The sequence below is a fragment of the Citrus clementina genome, unplaced genomic scaffold (assembly GCF_000493195.1).
Source record: "Citrus clementina cultivar Clemenules unplaced genomic scaffold, Citrus_clementina_v1.0 scaffold_5, whole genome shotgun sequence".
NCBI lineage: Eukaryota > Viridiplantae > Streptophyta > Magnoliopsida > Sapindales > Rutaceae > Citrus > Citrus x clementina.
Window position 1 is genome coordinate 37,864,649 of NW_006262201.1, and position 18,863 is coordinate 37,883,511.

The following is an 18,863-nucleotide window of genomic DNA, read 5'->3' on the forward strand; positions in this document are numbered from 1 at the left end:
GGGAGCCGGAAACGGCGAAAGTGAAATACCACTACTTTTAACGTTATTTTTACTTATTCCGTGAATCGGAGGCGGGGCACTGCCCCTCTTTTTGGACCCAAGGCCCCCTCACGGGGGCCGATCCGGGCGGAAGACATTGTCAGGTGGGGAGTTTGGCTGGGGCGGCACATCTGTTAAAAGATAACGCAGGTGTCCTAAGATGAGCTCATCGAGAACAGAAATCTCGTGTGGAACAAAAGGGTAAAAGCTCGTTTGATTCTGATTTTCAGTACGAATACGACCCGCGCCCCCCCGCCCCCCCCCCCCCCCGTTCTCCAAAAAAAAAGGAAAAAGAAAAGGATCCCAATTCCGTTAGTCTTTTGCCAAAAACTCCTAAGACTCGGGTGCTGAAAAAGAGCTGTCCCAAGCTAAGCTACAAACACAAGTTATAAAATGGCCACAACTTCCATTAACATGGCTTCTGCAAAATTCTCAATGTTGGGATGGATTGGAGGGAAAAGAGAGCTGAAAAAGAAAAGGGTAATATCGATTTCAGTTCAGCAACAAGCTGAAGTTGAAGAGTCACGCTCAAAGCAAGTGAAGGAGAATGAAAACCAAGCTCAGGTGAAGCAGCAGCAGACACCGTTGAGGCCAGTGGAGCCGCAGACAAATGTAAGGAGCAAAAATATGAGCAGAGAATATGGAGGGCAGTGGCTGAGCTGTGCCACGAGACATGTGAGGATTTACGCCGCATATATTGATCCTGAAACCTGGGAATTTGATCAAACACAGATGGATAAGCTCACTCTTATTTTGGATCCTACTAAAGAATTTGTGTGGACTGATGAGAGTTGCAATAAGGTTTTTGCTTATTTCCAGGAGCTTGTTGATCACTATGAGGTATTATTCATATAAACTAATGAAATCCTATTATTCTACCATTGTCTGAGAAATAGGAAATCAGCTGAGGCTGATTAGTTCTATATAAAATTAGAGCTGAAAAGAAACCAAATGAATCTAAAGCCAAAATCACATATAATTTGTGATTCTGTTTCTTGAAACAACTATACGTATTGTATCTATATCGAAGAGGATAACTTTCACCATACACGATAAATAACAAATCCGCCTCATCTATCATCCTAAATGAACATTTACAATAGCTCTCAACTATGTTTCTTTTGTTGATTCCCTGTTCTGCCTTCATTGAGAACTGATGAATGATGCAGGGCGCCCTGTTGACAGAATACACACTCCGGCTGATTGGTTCTGACTTAGAGCATTACATACGGAAACTGCTATATGATGGGGAGATTAAATACAACATGGATGCAAGGGTACTAAACTTCAGCATGGGGAAGCCCCGTATCATGTTCAATAACAACGAACTCCCAACTCAAGATGTTGCACAGTGATAGATTAAGGATCTTACAGAAATGGGTAGTGAAATGAAAGTCAATATATCCAGATGTACCATGATGTTCCACAAGCATTCAAAGAGTTTCTCCAAGTGGCCTGTGTCCCTCAAGATAATGCAAAAATGCATCCTGTAGAAAACCTTCATGATACAGGCTTTGTTGTTTTTGCTTACATGCTCGCTAGGTCTTATACCCTTATCTTGTTGTGATCTATATAGAAATCTCAATTGAAGGCAAAATTTTTTAAGTCAGTGGCAGTATGCTTAAACATTCTGAGTCCAACCAAGGCTTAAATTGTCCTTCGTGAGACAAATTCTGGAAAAAAAAAAAATGAATTCCAAATTTATCAATCAGTGAATGCCATAATTTAGGTTTCACAGCATATGCATGTCAACTGCAGGCACACGAATAAAGATATCTACGTACACACGTGGGTATAAGAATGCATGTCTGCAACACTGAAAAAAACCGTCCATTTCGATGGATCATGATTAAATGCAAATAAGGCAAAATTAAAGCACTGAAAATCCATACAAGTCCATTTCAAAATTTTTGACATAGACTTTAATTAAATTTATTACAGTCACAGAGTCATCAGTCATCAACATGTATTAATACAGTATGGTACTAGCTGGCCATTTGATTGATAGAAGTTGGGGAAAAAAAAATCAAATATTCTATGATAACTTAAGAAAAATAACTAATACAAGATCAGGATGTTGGTAGATTGTGTTTGCATTTAAAAACTAGCTAAACTTAATCACTTTTTCACATCATTCCTTTAAATTATCATTACAAGTTAAACTGAAATAAAGCACTCACCTGCAAATAATAGAAAAGTCCACGTAGGAGATTCAAAATCCTAGGTTTATCACGACGAGCCTGCTCAATTAATGCTGCAAGATCTGAAAATGTATCAGAAATCAATTAGTAGGCTTAATATTCTACAAGAAACTACAATTTAATAAGAAGCAAACTCGATGTGTGTGGAAAAAGAAAAGGCATTTGCAAAGCCTCAGAAAACAAACACATATGAATAAGCCTACCAGGATAGTAATCAAGATATGACTTGCCATCAGAATCAAGCCGTTCACCATCATGTTCCAGTGGCTTTCGGCAAGATGCTTCTAGCCTACGCCTATTGCACTCCTTTCTGTCATAAGGCTTTAGAAGAATTTCTTTAAGCTTCTCTCTGAATTCATATTGGCTGCTTCTTGTAATAATTTCTCTGCAGCCTTCATCACCTATAGCAACCTTTTTATTGGTGAAACGCAGAAACAATACACAAAACAAAAATGATCCAGATTTAGAACTCAAAAACATACAATATCAATTTTTAAGATAATAAGTGAGAAATTCTGAATAAGAAAACAAGAATAGCTGCAACAGGAAAAAAGTACTTACAAATAAAGTATCATTTTCATCTGAAAATGGATTATGGTCCAACACAACAACTTCTGAATCAGAATCACTCTCCAAATATGCAACTTCTTTACCATTGTTACGAACATATACCATATGTTGACCATCCTTCACAAATTTCATAAATTCTAGCAAGCTCTCATGTGACAGCTCAGACATACCCTCATTACTTCTTCTTTTTAATTGACTCCTCAAAGTTTCTCTGAAGCACTTGGTTTTTCTTCCCCTTGAATTGCTCCATATAACCTTTCTTGGGCTCTCTGTCTGTCTTGTCCCTAAATTACTCCTAGAAGTCAGTCGTAGGCTCTTGGTCTTTTGTCTTCTTGAATTACTCCCCAAGCCCCTTCCCGAGCTCTCCAGTTTTTTTCTCCCTATGGTACTCCTTTGAACTCTCCTTGAGCATTCACACTTTTTTCTCCCTAAATTGTTCCTCAAAACCGTTTCTGGATTCTCATACTTTACAACTATAGATGTCTTGTTATCAGAATTATCAGAAGCAAGCTCAAGTACATACGATTTCCCATCTTTTTTTAAATGATTAAGGAACATCAAATAGTGAGGATCAAAAACATCGCTGAAGTTATCCTCATCATTACTACCACCAGCATAATCCACACACCATTTCCCCCCTTTTTTTAAATTATCAAGGACCACAATATAATCAGCATCAGGTACACCTTTAATGTTATCACCACCACCACCATCATCAGAATAGTACATGCACCTAGCATCAGTACCACCAACAACATCAAAATCAAGATTCCGTTCCCAATAATTCAAATACTTATCATAATCTGAATCAACATTCACTGCTTCTACAGGAGCATCATTATTTCCGTTACTTTGGTTTACAGTTTTCTTCAGAGCCTTACGGCTACTAGAACCAAGGCCAAGGTTTAAGCCTCTCCGCTTCCATTGCCTACCCAACCTCAAGTCAAGTGAAAATTCGGAATCTCCCCCCTTGAGTTTGCCAACTGAATCACTGGCATTCTTACCCCTCGAAACCAGCCCCATCCTCTCTATTTTCCAATTTCTCAGCAAATTATTCCCCTCACTAAATGCAAACTCCGCTAAAAAGGAAAAAAATCGAGCTTCTTAGTTCTGTTTGAAACTGGCTGCCCAAAAAAAAAAAAATCCAAAAAGACCAACGCCAAACACACGTACAAATATCAACAACGCAAGAGTATACACTAAAATAATGTGCTAACAAAAAGAAAAAGGGCTGACACAACAGAGAAATCCAAGAATACCACATTGACGACATTAATGATTCACTCAAAATAAAGCTGCTACATCCAACATAATTAACAAAACTAAAGTTGTAGAAATGGGAAAAACTTCAAAACAGACCTGAAACGATCCGCTTGTTGCTGATAACAACAGTAACATTAAAAGCACACCATTAAAGACTTGGTAACAGGTCTTCGGGCTTGTCACTTACAGGTTCGTTACTTGCTTAAATGTCAAACGTCAAAAATCCGAATTCTTCAGGCCTGAGCTACAGTGTAGTTCTTATGTACTTCTTATACTAGTCTCTCTGTTTCCATTTGTCCTTTCATTTCTTGCCCAAATGACGATCCTGCCCTTCCATTTTTACGGTCTCTCTATGTCATGACATTGCTCGACCCTACACGAACCAATTTTCTGTACGACATTTCATACAACTTTTATTCCAAAGTATAAATTGTACGACTTGTCATATAAATTTTAAGCTCTGTATGGCATGTCGGCTTTTTTCAGCAATGACGTTACCTTAAATGGATAGCCTGTTGTTATGTTACACAATCATCTATTTTACATGATTAGGTAGCAGCCGTTTGATTTTCATTCAATAATTATGTAAATATAAGATAATAAAATTATATTATTTTTATAATCATTAGATTAAATCTAACGATTACTATATAATCATGTATGTTACATGATTATGTAACATAATAAAAACCTTTATATTATACACTTCGCAAGAGGGTTATCTGTGGCAGTGCAGATGTCTAATACGGAGTTTAAATTGTTTGGTAAAATATTGATTGTTGTTAAATTATTTGATAAATATTGATAGTTATGGCTTGAAAATTAATGGATTTGATTGCATATTTATATGATTAAAAATTTATAATATTTATAATATTCTTATCAAAATTATTATTGTTGAACTCATATTTATTATATACTTTCGACTTGTTATTAATTTAGCTGAAAACTCTACACTCAAAACAGGCAGAAAAATAACTCCAGACAGAATTCCATCAACGTCTCAACCAACAGATTTTCTAGTATAATTTTTTTTCTCTGTTTTCTTCTATAGTTTTGTTCTTGGACTGTTTACCGAACCTTTATCAATCCAACTATATGTCAGGAAAAATAATATTAGTAACAATCTTGAATTGGTATTTTTAATAAATAAAAAATAAAGAAAAATAGCTTCAAAAGCATAGATTATAAACTTCGGAATGGAGAAGCCACACATTTTGTTCAATAACAGCGAGTTCTAGCCGCAGGATGCTGTGCAGTCATTTGAAAAGATCATACAAAAAGAATATAAAAATATTGTCCAGAAATGACTTGTGTCCCTCGAGTTACCACAAAAGAATGCACCAGCCTCTACATAACCTTCAAGACCAGAGCTGGGTTGCTGTTACTTGTTATGTATATTGTTGTAGTTGCGCAAAACTTTACGACTGGATTACTCCCATTGCGCATATTGATTTGCGACATTAAACAGAGGTAGAGGCCTTAAGTGGAACTGGTGGTAAAGTGCTTAAACATGACGAGTCCAACCACGGCTTGAATGATCCTTCACGAGCCACATTCTGAAAAAAACATATTCCTAATAATCAGTAAATTCTGTCATTAAGGTTTCACAATATTACCATAATGAAATATTGAATATATGCAAGTGCATTAGAGATTCAATCAATTAATGAAATCATTAAAATAAATAAGAAACAAAACAAGATCAGAATGCTGCTAGATTCAATATACCAAATCGCTTAACTTTACAGTATCAGTCCTTTAAACTAATTAAAAAAAAATTACCATTGCCGGTTGTAACCTGAAACAGAAGCACTCACCTGCAACCAATAGAAAAATCCTCGCAAGAGATTCAAAATTCTACAGTTATCACATTGGGCCTCATTAATCGCTGATGCAAGATCTGCAAAATAGGAAAACAATTAGTAAGCGTCAGCATTCTATAATGGACTCCAATTTAACTGCAAATGACTAATATAATTTACAAGGACGTGAACCAAAGTCTTCGAAAACCATGCTAACCTATTCCAAAAAGGGCAGTCTAATGGAAATAACTGAAAGACTAGCAAATACTACAAATGAAATCCTAATGAAGAGATAGAGTTACCTCCAAAGGCAATGACAAAAAACAGAGAATTGGAGATCCAGGGCACTGATATTCATCACCAATCTATCTTTCAAGGATGCTCAGTATACTAATCATAAAATTGCAGTACATGTTTTGCAAGTACAAACCCTGATCCTACTATCAGATACTATACATTTAACTTATTGGATGTACTTCTACAATAACAATTGTTGCTCGGCAACTACCATCAAGAATTTAATCTATTAAGCATAATGTAAGGATGTTTAATTCTTTTTAAATTTGCAGCGTCATTAGTGCTATTACTTAGTAGGAAAGAGAAACATCATTTGGGTTTGAATTGAGAAGCAGACTCAGGCTCCGTTTGGTACAACTTATTAAATAGAGCTTATAACAGTAGAGCTTATAACAGTAGAGCTCATACCAATAGAGCTTTTGGACAAAAAGTTATTAGGTGTTTGGTTGTCAATAAAAAAAGCACTTTTGAACCATTAAAATGTGTGATATTTTTTATATTATATACTTTTTGGAAAAGCTCTCTAACCTCTACTCCCAAAAGCTCAAATTTTGGGCTTTTGTTAGTAGAGGTAAATTAGCTTATTTAAGCTAAAAAAACACTACTAACAAAATAACCAAACACCATAAAAAATTTTAAAAAGTATTTATGCGATTAAATAAGCACTTATAGCTCTTAAATAAGCCATACCAAACAGGCACTCAATATGCGAATATGTGAAGAAAATAGCATTTGCGAAACTTGAGAAAACCAATGGATATTACTAAGCTTACCACCATGCAACTGAAGATAAGATTTGCCATTAGAATCAAGTGGATATGATTTATTCTGAAACCGCAATATTCTAACACCTTGCAATGGTCTTTGCTGAGATGCATCTTGCCAAAGCTTTTCATATTCCTGTCTGTCATAAGGCTTCTGAAGAATTTCCATAAGCTCATTTCTGAATATGGATCCCTTACTTCCACTAAGATTTTCAATGCATTCCTCACCATCTAGATCAATAACCTATTTGTTTGCAAAACAACAAAAATAGTACAAACAGTGAAAAGGAAAAAGCTTTAAAAATCAGAAACATGAAAATTTGAGTTTTTAATAAATGAAAGCAAATAAAAATAAAAAGAATAAACCAACAGTAGGAAATGATACATACCAAAGGAGTAGGCTCTCCATCAGAAAATGGATTAGTGTCCAATATCATAACTTGTGATTCAGAATCACTCTCTTCATATGTAACTTTTTTACCATCTTCAGGTGTGTATTCCAAATATTGACCATTCTCCAGAAATTTCAGAAATTCTTGATAGCTTTCATCCACCAAATCAAACTGTACCCCACGGTTGCACTGGCGCTTAGCAGAATTAGTAGTCTCCAGCCTCTGGCTTTTGATTGAACCAACAGGATCTTTAGCTTCCTCTCCAGCCTCTGAATGAGAATCAATTTCCTCATAGATAACTTTTTTCTTTCCTTCTAGAGTACATTCCAAATGTTGACCGTCTTTCACAGATTTCAAAAATTCTAAATAACTTTTATCCTGCAAATCAGATGTCACAGCATGTTTTTTCTGGTGCTTGACAGAATTAGATGCCTTTGGGCTGGGTCTTTTGCTTGAACCATCATTTTCTACAGGAGAAACAGGATCTTCAACCTCCTCTTCTTCTGCTTCAGATTTTGCCCCATGATTGAACTGGGCCTTGGCATTAACTGCCTCTGGGATGTGTCTTTTTATTGGACAACCATGTTCTGCAAAAGAAAGAGGATCATCAACCTTGTCTTCTGCTCTTTCCTCAGAATGATGTTGAGAATCTCTTAAAGGTATAAGAAATTCTTGAAAGCTTTCATCAACCAAATCGGATTTTAACCCATGGTTGAACTGGTGCTTGGTGTTGGCTGCCTCAGGGATGTGTCTTTTTCCTGGACAACCATTTTCCGCAGAAGAAACAGGAACTTCAGCTTCCTTCTCTGCTTCTGAATCTGAATCACTCTTCTCATATTCAACTTTTTTGCCACCTTCAGGTCTCCATACCATATGCGCACCATCATCCTTCATGAACCTCAGAAATTCTTTATAGTTTTCGTCCTCTAAATCATCATTCTTTACCCCACGGTTGCACTGACGTCTGGCAGTGTTGATAGCCTTTGGGCTATGCCTACTGCTTGAACAACCATTTCCATTACTTGGGCTGTGGTAATTTTGGCTTCCAATATCCCTCAAAAATCTTGGGATCCCAGTCTTATCCTTCTTCACATCATGCACGAGACCAGGATTCTCACAATCTTTTCTCAATGATTTACTCCTCAAAACCCTTTTAGTGCTTTCGGACCTTTTTGAATTCCCAGTCTTTACTCTCCCAGAGTTGCTCCGCAGAGTCCTTTTCAGGGGCACAGTCTTTTCCCTCTTTAACTGACTCTTCAAAGCATCCTCAGTTGTAATTTTCCCTTGTTTCTGATCCATGTCAACCTTATTACTTGAACCATCATCTTTCTCATACTCTACAACTAAGGGCGTCTCATTATCCAAAGCAAGTTCAAGTAAATATGATTTCCCATCATCTTTTAGATTAGCCAAGAACATCATATAATGAGGGTCAAAAGCACATTCGAAGTCATCACCATCAGCATGACCCACACATCTGGCGTCAGTATCAACACTCAGTTCCACATCATCCAAACGCTGCTCAGAATCTGAATCAACAACAACTATTTCTACAGTAGCATAATTATTATTTCCATTACTCTGGTGCGTGGTTTTCTTTGGAGTTGCATTGCTCCCAAAATTTCCACAGCCAATGCGTCTCCGCTTCCATCTCCTAGCCAACCTCAAATCAGAGTAAAAATCAACCTCTTCACCTCCCACTGTCCCACACAAATCACCGGCATTCTTATTCCTAGAATGCAACACCATTCTATCTCATAAATAAAACCCTCGTCTCAAATTCCAATCACATAACACCCTCCTTCTATCAATGCAGAATCTGCAGAATTTGAAAATAATAATAATAATAAAACTTGTTTTCTATAATACGCTGCAAAACCGAAAACCAACGGAAACAAAATTATGCTTTCATGAACAACTAATAATGTTACTTATACGCTGCGATTAAACTGAGAAATTGATAAAAAAAAAAAAAGAATAAAAGACAATTACAAATAAATTCAGGATTATTCGCGGCAAAACAACGGTGGAGATGATAATGTAAACCCTAGAAACCACAAATTCTTAAAAAAGGAAAGTGTTTTATAACTCACGAAAGAGAGAATCTTCAAAAGCTGACTGATGAAACGAGAAGAGAGTTAGTGCAGTGTGGTAGTAGTAATTTCAGCGTTATTGGGAATCTAAAACGTATTCGGGAACATTTGATAAATGGGTCGGATCTTTAATTATCCGAAAACTTCATCTCGTTTGATTTGTGGGCTCTGATTTACGTTTCGCTAACTGGGCCTGAAAGGCTGAAGGCCCACTGACCCATTGATGCCACTTGCAACTTTTTTTTTTGATCGGTAATGTGCTTACATGATGCATCTAGCATATGCTTTAAATTAAACCACTGCGGTTTTATTGGAGCATCTCGGAAAATTGAAGTGGACAGAGACAGACAACAATTTATATAAACACGTAGCTTATGTTTAAAGGGGAATCTGGTAAAAGGAACAATCTTTTTACTCAAAAAGTTGCACTGCACAGACAGCTCACCGATTCTCCTTTGTAAATCACGTTTTGCTTTGTAGTTTGTTAGTTACTGACTTACTGTCATATGGCCAACAGCTAATATTATTGTAATTGGGATCTTCTGTTAAACTTTATATGTAATTCGCATTTTTTACGAACATATGTAATTCGCATTCATCATATGTTACGATCTTCTGCAAAGTTGTCACATGACCACCATACTGTTACTGAGTTACATTTCCAGAAGAATCTTGGTAGTTAGGGTAAAAGCTCGTTTAGTCCTTATATTTTGAAGTTAGTGCCCGTTTAGTCCCTATATTTTTAAAAATACCTCAAATCATCCCTACCATTAAATTATTGACACTTTTGCCATTATCTTTTGTTCCTTTTAACTTATTTTTATAATATTGCCCTATTATAATAATTTTTTAGACATTATTAAAAAGAAAAAAATAACCCTATTATAATAATTTTTTTAGACATTATTAAAAAGAAAAAAATAAATTACCAGTTTAACACCAAAAAATAAAATAAAATAAATATATATATATTAATTTTTGTGGAACACACTCTTGAGTTAAAATATTAATTTTTCTACAAAAATTGATAATGTAATTTTTTACGATATTAATTTTTTAGACATACGTGAGCTTCCACAAAAATTAATATTTACCTTTTTTGTTTTTATTTTATTTTTGAGTTTAATTTGATAATTTAATTTTTTATTAATATCCAAAAAAGAAACATTATTGTAAAAATGTAATATTGTAAAAGCAAGTTAAAAATAATAAAAAATAATGGCATAAGTGTCAATATTTAGTAGCAGGGACGTTTTGAGGTATTTTTAAAAATACAGGGACTAAATGGACACTAACCTCATAATATAGGGACTAAACAAACTTTTACCCTGGTAGTTATATCTGTGACTGTTAAGTAACTAACTGTACACGTAATTGTGAGTTCGTAATCGTCGGTTTTGTTTTTTTATCTTTTACGTTTTTGAGAACTCAGAGATAATTCAAGTGTAAAGATCGGATAATAATATTCTACTCACTTTTTTATCTTGTAGAATAGAATATCAATAACACTACACCTCTTAATTCATTATCTCAAATCATCAACCATATGGTATTTTGCTTTGGTGAATGAAATATAAATTCATGTTTAATTATTAAGTAATAAACTTCTCGTAAAACGCAAGCCGTTGGGTGACAGATTGGAACAAACAGAGGTCAGCTTATTCCGCTTCAAGATCCACATCGCCAGCTCGAATATATCGCCTATATTTACGTAAACGTGACCAGTTGCCAGCTACCGCCAGTTGCGCTTATAATAAAACATTACACCGTAATCAATTCAATTCAATTCAATTACAGGAAAAGAAACATTTTTGGAGCATCGGTTGCAGCGAGGCGTCGTTTTGTTTCTTCATTCGTAATCATAGCGTATCAGAACATGGCTTCAACGGTCGATTCAGCCGCTGAGCAGCTCTCCAAGCTCGGCATCGACGGCGCTTTTGCGGATTCCGCTCCTAATCTTAAGAAAAATCTTCATCTCTTATCTTCAGAACAGGTACACGTAATGTTAAAATGTTATCCTTTTTTTTCTTTTTTTCTTTTTTTGGTTTTTGGATTTGGATTTTGTTTATTGTGATTGGAATTTGGCGGTGTTATCAGGTTGAATTAGCGAAGATGCTGATGGAGATGGGACAGAGTCATTTGTTTGAGAAGTGGGCGGCGCCTGGAGTTGATGACAATGAGAAAAAAGCCTTCTTTGATCAGGTATTTATTTGTATTGTTTTCTAATTTGAATTTGGTAGGCAGTTGAATCAAATCTGTAGATAAAGATTTTGAATTTTTTATGAGGCTGAAAGTTTTTGTTTTGAATGCGTTAAATATATGTACTGTGATTATTCAGATGATGACGTCGGAACTTTTATCAATTTTCTGCGTTTATTTTTGAACTGACTCTAGAATAAATAATGAGATTCATGGAAGCAAATGAAGGCAGAGGAGGGGGAAAAAAAAAAAACTCTGCTCTGAATCTAATCTCTAATTAATAGAAAAAAAATTTCTTATATTTTTTTGTTTTTGGTTTATTTTAGGTGGCTAAGCTTAACTCAAGCTATCCTGGTGGTTTGAAATCGTACATTAAAACTGCTAGAGAACTTTTAGCAGACTCAAAGGCTGGGAAGAATCCTTTTGATGGCTTCACACCTTCTGTAAGTAAATAAATTTGTGTTTGCAAACTTTTGAGCTTTTCTTTCTTTTGATATATTTGATGGTTTAATCTGCTGAGAGTCATGTATAAGTTTAGAATAGGCGTCCATTTACAGTTGCTACTAGTATGTAACTTTCCCACCAAGTTAGGTACCAACCTTAATGCTGCAATATTTCTTTAATATTCCATTCCTTAATATGTTTTTAGCCTTTCATTTTCAAGAACGCGAAAGAAGTTTTACAAACTGGACTTCCCTGTTCCTGTGTGTGCACCTTTCTGGTTAAGCAGATTTTGCAATTTGCATTTCTGGAGGCAATATCTCTTTGTTATCAAATTCCCTGGAACATCACTTCTATGTGAAAATATACAGAATATTACTCTTCCAATAAGTACTCAATCAGTCAATCTTCAGTGTACGAGGCCTGTTCATAGCTCATAATTCAGATTATTTTGTAAGATGTTTGATTCCATTATTGTGAGCGGTATAGTGAAGCAAAAAATTGGGTTGATTTAGGGTGATTATTTTGCAGGTTCCAACTGGAGAAGTTTTGAAATTCGGTGATGATACCTTTATCAATTATGAGCAGGCAGGAGTCAAAGAAGCAAAGAATGCTGCCTTTGTTCTTGTTGCAGGTGGGCTTGGGGAACGTCTTGGATACAATGGAATTAAGGTATATCATTCTATATGGGCAATTAATATTTGATTAACTGGTATTTGTATTTGTAATGCTGGATAATTTTAAAACCTCATTTGCATAGTTTATTTTAAATTATTTTATTTTCTGATTTTATTTCATCTTGTTTCCAGACGGAGTATTCCTCAGATGCATGGGAAACACTAATCTTATCCACTATTGTCACATCACTCATCTATCATGAAATTTCCAAATTAATTTACTGTAGTTTTTGGACGTGCTTGTTGATCCAACATTCCTGAACATCAAACATGGCTAACCTGTAGTATATTTGATAGATATCTATGTCAAGCTGCTCCTGCTTAATAATTTATTCATCTTTAAATTGAATTGAATTTGTTCTGACACCTATAACTGTTATATTTTTATAATCTTGCAGGTGGCTCTACCAGCAGAAACCACTACTGGAACATGTTTCTTACAGAACTACATTGAGTGCATTTTGGCTCTACAGGAGTCGAGCTGTAGACTTGCAGAAGGTTTGTCACCATTGCAATTTGCAAGCTGGTTACGATATAGATAGTGACTGTCCAGTTACATGTGCCAGTGTGATTGGATATGGGATGATAAGTATGCAATTATGAATTAGGGCTCAATTTGTGAACATATTTGCACAATGATCTTTCCAAGACTGCAACAAGGATTAACCGCAAAGGTATCTGCTTAGTTATGGGGGAACTTTACCACAATCTTTGAATATGATGGGTTAGCTCCCTTTGCTTTGCATTTTCCTAGCATCTCCAATAATGGCCAAATTAGGCAAAATGTTTATGATTCAAACAACCTCATTTGTATTAATCGAGATGAAAAGACTAGCAAGTTTAATGCAAGTCCTGGGATAAAAAATCTTGTGATTCAGTGAGCAATTTAGCCATTTCTAATGTTAATGCCTCTGTATATGAAGAATTGTCAACCTTCATGCTTCTTTCAAGTAACAACATCTACCTTAAATTTGTAGGAAAGTGCCAAGAGATTCCTTTTGCTATCATGACATCAGATGATACACATTCGCGTACTCAAGAGCTTTTGGAATCAAATTCTTACTTTGGAATGAAACCTACACAAGTAAAACTTCTGAAGCAGGTAAATCATTGGTTCCTGATGGGTGCATATGTATAAATTGAATGTGCTGTTAATATAAAGGAAATGTCTACTACAGTCATAAAACAAGTCTGTTGATATGTATTCCAGGAAAAAGTTGCATGTTTAGATGATAATGATGCAAGGCTTGCTATGGACCCTAAAAACAAGTACAGAATTCAGGTAACCTTGTGCATGTTCTTTAAAATAGAACAAAATTATTGTATGCTTTTAGACATCAAGTCATAGGATTCATGTAGTCTCCCAACCTTAAATATTCAATTCATATTTGGTACCTGATATTTTTCCTGTTTGTATAGACAAAACCTCATGGCCATGGGGATGTACATGCACTTCTTTATTCTAGTGGCCTTTTAAAGGAATGGTACGTCTTCAATACCTACCCAAATGACTATGTTCATATGCTTCTACTTCAATAGTTATGATGCAATTGTTTGTAATCACTTTTTTATGTATCACCGAGAGGATATTTATCATATTGTATTCTTATGTGTTCATTTTCCAGTAGCTGTTAGTTCACTTGGAACTTATGGCTATTAATCTGTTTTAAGCCACTACTTGAAAGCAAAATGTTGTCCAGCTTATTTTGAGATAAAAGGGAGTACCTTAGACCATGTGTTTTGTAATTTCATGGAACCCCTGCATTTGAAGTATTGATTGATTTTATTACAATCCAGATAAATGATACACAGTGTGGCTTCCTTGTATTCCAGACAGACACAAACTCTTTTTCAAAAGATATCCTGTGCAATTTGCATTTAACGGAATAGCCTTGCTACATATTACATACAAGGAACTTTGATTCACCAATTTGCAATGATATGATTTTTCAGATGTGTTCCATCATATTTTCAGGCATGATGCAGGTTTGAAATGGGTGCTGTTTTTCCAAGATACCAATGGACTATTATTCAAGGTCAGTTACTTTCTTGATTCTTGTTTATCTATCCTTTATTAGCAAAAGAGTTATGCTAGGCTGGAAAATAAAATGAGCTACCTATCAGGCAATTCCAGCATCACTGGGTGTGAGTGCTACCAAACAATACCATGTTAACTCTCTTGCTGTTCCACGCAAAGCGAAAGAGGCTATTGGAGGCATAACCAGACTCACACATGCTGATGGTATGTTATAGAAGAAATGCTATGGTTTGAACTAGATAAAAACAGGAGCATTTACTTAATAACTATTGCCCATTTTTATTTACATTCTTCTGGCCAAAGTTCACACTTTCTATTACTGTTTCCATGAAGTTGGGAAAATTCAATCAAAACTTTTAACTCTTTTGTGACATTATTCTTGCTGCTATTTTCTCGTGCTCCAAGATTTCTGTATGTATAAACATAACAGCAATACCAACTGTGGTCTGCTGTGCCAGCAATATTATCCAGATTTTAGCCTTAATTATTAACATCTGAATTAAATTAAACTTCAGGTAGATCAATGGTTATCAATGTGGAGTACAATCAGCTAGATCCTCTGCTTCGAGCTACTGGATTTCCTGATGGAGATGTCAATTGTGAAACTGGCTATTCTCCGTTCCCAGGAAATATAAACCAGGTAATTTTTGGTGTAAAATATTTATTTTTTAATTTTGCGTAAAAGCACAACTGTTACGATGAATAATGTATACCAACGTTACGAAATTCAATCACTGCCAGTAATTTGGAGAAGTGTCGTTCTAATATTTAATGTTGCAAGGCATACCAAAATGTTCAAAATATTTTATCACCTGCTATTGTGGGTTTTCTCCATTACCTTTAATTTTTCCTCTCACAGTAGCAGGTGATGGAATTCTGCTGAGTATATCTGATACACCTATAAAATGATGCCACAACATCATTAACAATAGTGTATTGATAATTATACCAAAGTTACCAATGTCTTTTGGTTGGCAAAGTATTTTTCTATGTATATAGACTGTTTCATGCATAGACTCAGTGGCATATGTATTTTTAAACTTTTCTTCCTTCATTTATTTATTTTGCAGTTGATTTTGGAACTTGGTCCTTACATGGAGGAGCTCAAAAAAACTGGAGGTGCAATAAAGGAGTTTGTTAACCCAAAGTAATTATCTCTTTACTGCTACATCTTATTGTAACTTTCTTTTGCTGTGGGGATGCTGGCATATGTTTTACTGCTTGTCATAAATGAAGAACTTTGTTTATATAATTACTCTGCTTAAGGAGAATTTTACTTTATGAAGCAGTTAAAGTTTAGCATAACATCAACAAGAAGGTCCTGATTTTGTAATATTCCCAGCCAAGCTAAAGAAACCAGATTCAGCATTATTGCTTAATCATGTTAGAAAGCTGTTCTTGAGCGTAACCTGTATCTGTTGAACTGTGATTAGATATCTAAATCCTGAAACTATTTATCTTTGTTTTATTGTTTTCATTGTTGCAGATATAAAGATGCTAGCAAAACTTCATTCAAGTCCTCAACTAGACTTGAATGTATGATGCAAGACTATCCGAAAACATTGCCTCCATCTGCAAAGGTTGGATTTACGGTAGGTTACTTTACTGAGATTTGAGCAACCCAAAATCTGATTTTTTTTGTCCTCGCTTGGGTCTTTAGTTCTCTTCATGGACCAAGCTTTTTACATGTTGTCTATCAAGAATCGCTTGTAACTTTGTTCTGTGATGATATCTGCTGCTTAGATATCCTTATTAATGTTCTAACTATTGTTAAATGACCAACTACGATGGTACCTATTAGGTGATGGATACATGGCTGGCTTATGCACCAGTAAAGAACAATCCAGAAGATGCTGCTAAGGTAAATTCATTAAGATAAGTCTTAAATTATTCCTGAAAGATAACTTGGGAGCATGCCTCACTTGGACCTCCTGCAAGGGTTTCTTTACGTTAGTAAGTTGGGGATTGAACTATTGGATAAAGAAATTGGTAATGTAAAATATTTGAGAACTTTTTCTCACCCAGAAATATTTTACTGATCATATAATTTGTTTGAGAACTCTTAAATTGGTTTTTCTTGTGTGTCCTATAGGGATTTAATATATGCACCAGAGTTTCAAGTCCTTAATTTTTTGTTTTTTGTATTATTTTACTCAATGAAGGTGCCAAAGGGTAATCCATATCATAGTGCAACTTCTGGAGAGATGGCCATCTATTGTGCAAACAGCCTAATCCTCAGAAAGGTTACAAGAGTCTCTCTGTCTTACTGCAAAAATTATTCGTCTGAACTTTTGTGGTTTCTAATTCTATCTACATGTCAGGCTGGTGCCCAAGTAGATGATCCTGTGCAAGAGGTCTTCAATGGGCAAGAGGTAGAAGTCTGGCCTCGGCTCACATGGAAGCCGAAATGGGGGCTGACTTTTTCAGAGATTAAAAATAAAGTTAGTGGAAGTTGCTCTGTTTCTCAAAAATCGACCATGGTAATTAAGGGCCGTAATGTCGTTCTAGAAGATCTCTCTTTGAATGGAGCTCTTATCATTGATTCTGTTGACGATGCAGAGGTATGCTACATTATGCCCATACTAAGATATGGTGGACAAAGTTGCAAAATATCCGAGATTGTCTAGTGTGGTGAAATTTGCTGTCATCCTATTAACCTTCGTAGACCATTTATACAACCTTCACATTGACAGAACACCAATGGATTTGATGCATCTAATTTTTTTAAACATATCTTCTGATTCACGGGAGTTAAGTGAGCATCATCACTTCACTTATCACTTAGTTTTGAATCTTCCCAAGTTTGTTCTTTTCCTAGACTCAAATTGACTTATCCTGTAATTAACATTGGTTTCCACCGAAGTTGTAGTATGATAGTGGCCTGTTTGCTTAAGTAGGAGGTGTCCGATCTTATGTGCATATGTGAAACCTGTGATTCCGTTATTTTCTAATAATCTTACACAATAACAGGTGAGAGTAGGAGGTAAAGTGCAGAACAAGGGCTGGACACTTGAACCTGTTGACCACAAAGATACTTCAGTGCCCGAGGAAATACGGATCCGGGGTTTCAAGATCAACAAACTTGAGCAGCTGGAAAGGAGTTACAGTGAGCCCGGCAAGTTTAGCTTGAAGCCTTGAAGGTTAACATGTACATTACAACTATTCATCTGACCTTTTGGGTCCAATTACTCTTTTAACTTGTAATGAGTTTTTAATCCCGTCACTCCCGGTGCCGGGATTAATGCCTTATTTCCCTGAGTAGTTATTCTGTAAAAGTTTGTCTTCGAACCAGTTTTCCTTCTGGAGATTATGGTATGCGTCTATTTAGGCTAAAAATGTTGCATACTCTTCATTTTTTCGATTCTTTCTCATTCTAGACAAAGAATAAAATCTGTTCATAGTGTCAGATATTATATTCAGAACTGTTTTTACCGTGCAGTTTAAGCAGGAGGAGTGTAGTATTTTGCCTATATCAATACAGTCACAAGTTATTCGTGACATTCTACGAACTTAATGCATGAATTCGTGATCTGTGACGATGACTTACAAAATGTAACCAAAATTTGTGACTCCAATGTAGACATATTGTGAATAGGAATCCCGTGTGTTCGCATGCTTTGTCAACACGACGTACGAAAAATCAAAAGTTAGCAGTGTGTGATTAGAATCCTGCGACCTACGTGTTTCGTTTTCTTCCGCAAGTGAAACTCGTGGCTCTTCATTGCGTCAGAAGGGGGACCTTTAATAATTTGGCTTTTAATGCAGCGCAAAGGCTTTTTTTTTTTTTTTTTCATTTGTTTATATTTTCTGAATGAAAAAATCGAAAAGACCAGACGAAATAAAAGAATGCCCATTCTCATTTACCAAAATTATGGCACGAAGCATCGAGCATTGGCCACATAATTAATGTGGTCCTAACATTGCATGGCATGTGAAGTTTCTTCCTCAATCAACGGCTAATGAAAATAACATATTACATATTCGAGATTCATTTTGATTTTGTTACAAATTGAAACAGAAACTTCGAATGAACAAACGTTACAACTGAGCCCATCTTATTGACTGTTGATAACGATTATAAACT

At 35.5% G+C, this 18,863-nt stretch overlaps 4 protein-coding genes across 6 annotated transcripts; 2 read left to right on the top strand and 2 right to left on the bottom strand.

The window, feature by feature from the left end:
- The first annotated feature begins 316 nt into the window (after positions 1–316).
- LOC18043137 (NAD(P)H-quinone oxidoreductase subunit M, chloroplastic) lies at positions 317–1,644 on the top strand. Its single transcript, XM_006434234.2, has 2 exons — positions 317–879; positions 1,209–1,644. The coding sequence occupies exons 1-2, from the start codon at positions 433–435 to the stop codon at positions 1,392–1,394; spliced, it is 633 nt and encodes a 210-aa protein (XP_006434297.1). The 5' UTR covers positions 317–432; the 3' UTR covers positions 1,395–1,644.
- LOC18041431 lies at positions 1,619–4,327 on the bottom strand. Of its 3 annotated transcripts, none has more exons than XM_024185108.1 (5): positions 4,170–4,327; positions 2,802–3,889; positions 2,444–2,651; positions 2,220–2,293; positions 1,619–1,712 (listed from the first exon to the last, which is right to left on the bottom strand). In XM_024185108.1, exons 2-5 carry the CDS (start codon positions 3,831–3,833, stop codon positions 1,641–1,643), a joined length of 1,386 nt encoding a protein of 461 aa, XP_024040876.1. In that variant the 5' UTR covers positions 3,834–3,889; positions 4,170–4,327; the 3' UTR covers positions 1,619–1,640. The 3 variants fall into 3 exon arrangements, with proteins under 3 accessions (XP_024040876.1, XP_006434298.2, XP_024040875.1); XM_006434235.2 differs by having other exon boundaries at positions 2,220–2,302; XM_024185107.1 differs by having other exon boundaries at positions 2,220–2,302; positions 4,261–4,322.
- A 944-nt stretch (positions 4,328–5,271) lies between these two features.
- On the bottom strand, positions 5,272–9,487 carry LOC18041432. Its single transcript, XM_006434236.2, has 5 exons — positions 9,425–9,487; positions 7,329–9,150; positions 6,949–7,183; positions 5,894–5,976; positions 5,272–5,632 (listed from the first exon to the last, which is right to left on the bottom strand). The coding sequence occupies exons 2-5, from the start codon at positions 9,078–9,080 to the stop codon at positions 5,537–5,539; spliced, it is 2,166 nt and encodes a 721-aa protein (XP_006434299.1). The 5' UTR covers positions 9,081–9,150; positions 9,425–9,487; the 3' UTR covers positions 5,272–5,536.
- A 1,435-nt stretch (positions 9,488–10,922) lies between these two features.
- On the top strand, positions 10,923–18,223 carry LOC18041433 (UDP-sugar pyrophosphorylase). Its single transcript, XM_006434237.2, has 17 exons — positions 10,923–11,417; positions 11,522–11,626; positions 11,950–12,066; positions 12,596–12,736; positions 13,140–13,239; positions 13,719–13,843; positions 13,952–14,023; positions 14,161–14,225; positions 14,717–14,777; positions 14,866–14,983; positions 15,295–15,419; positions 15,850–15,926; positions 16,266–16,371; positions 16,581–16,640; positions 16,942–17,022; positions 17,101–17,340; positions 17,750–18,223. The coding sequence occupies exons 1-17, from the start codon at positions 11,301–11,303 to the stop codon at positions 17,915–17,917; spliced, it is 1,878 nt and encodes a 625-aa protein (XP_006434300.1). The 5' UTR covers positions 10,923–11,300; the 3' UTR covers positions 17,918–18,223.
- Positions 18,224–18,863: the final 640 nt, after the last annotated feature.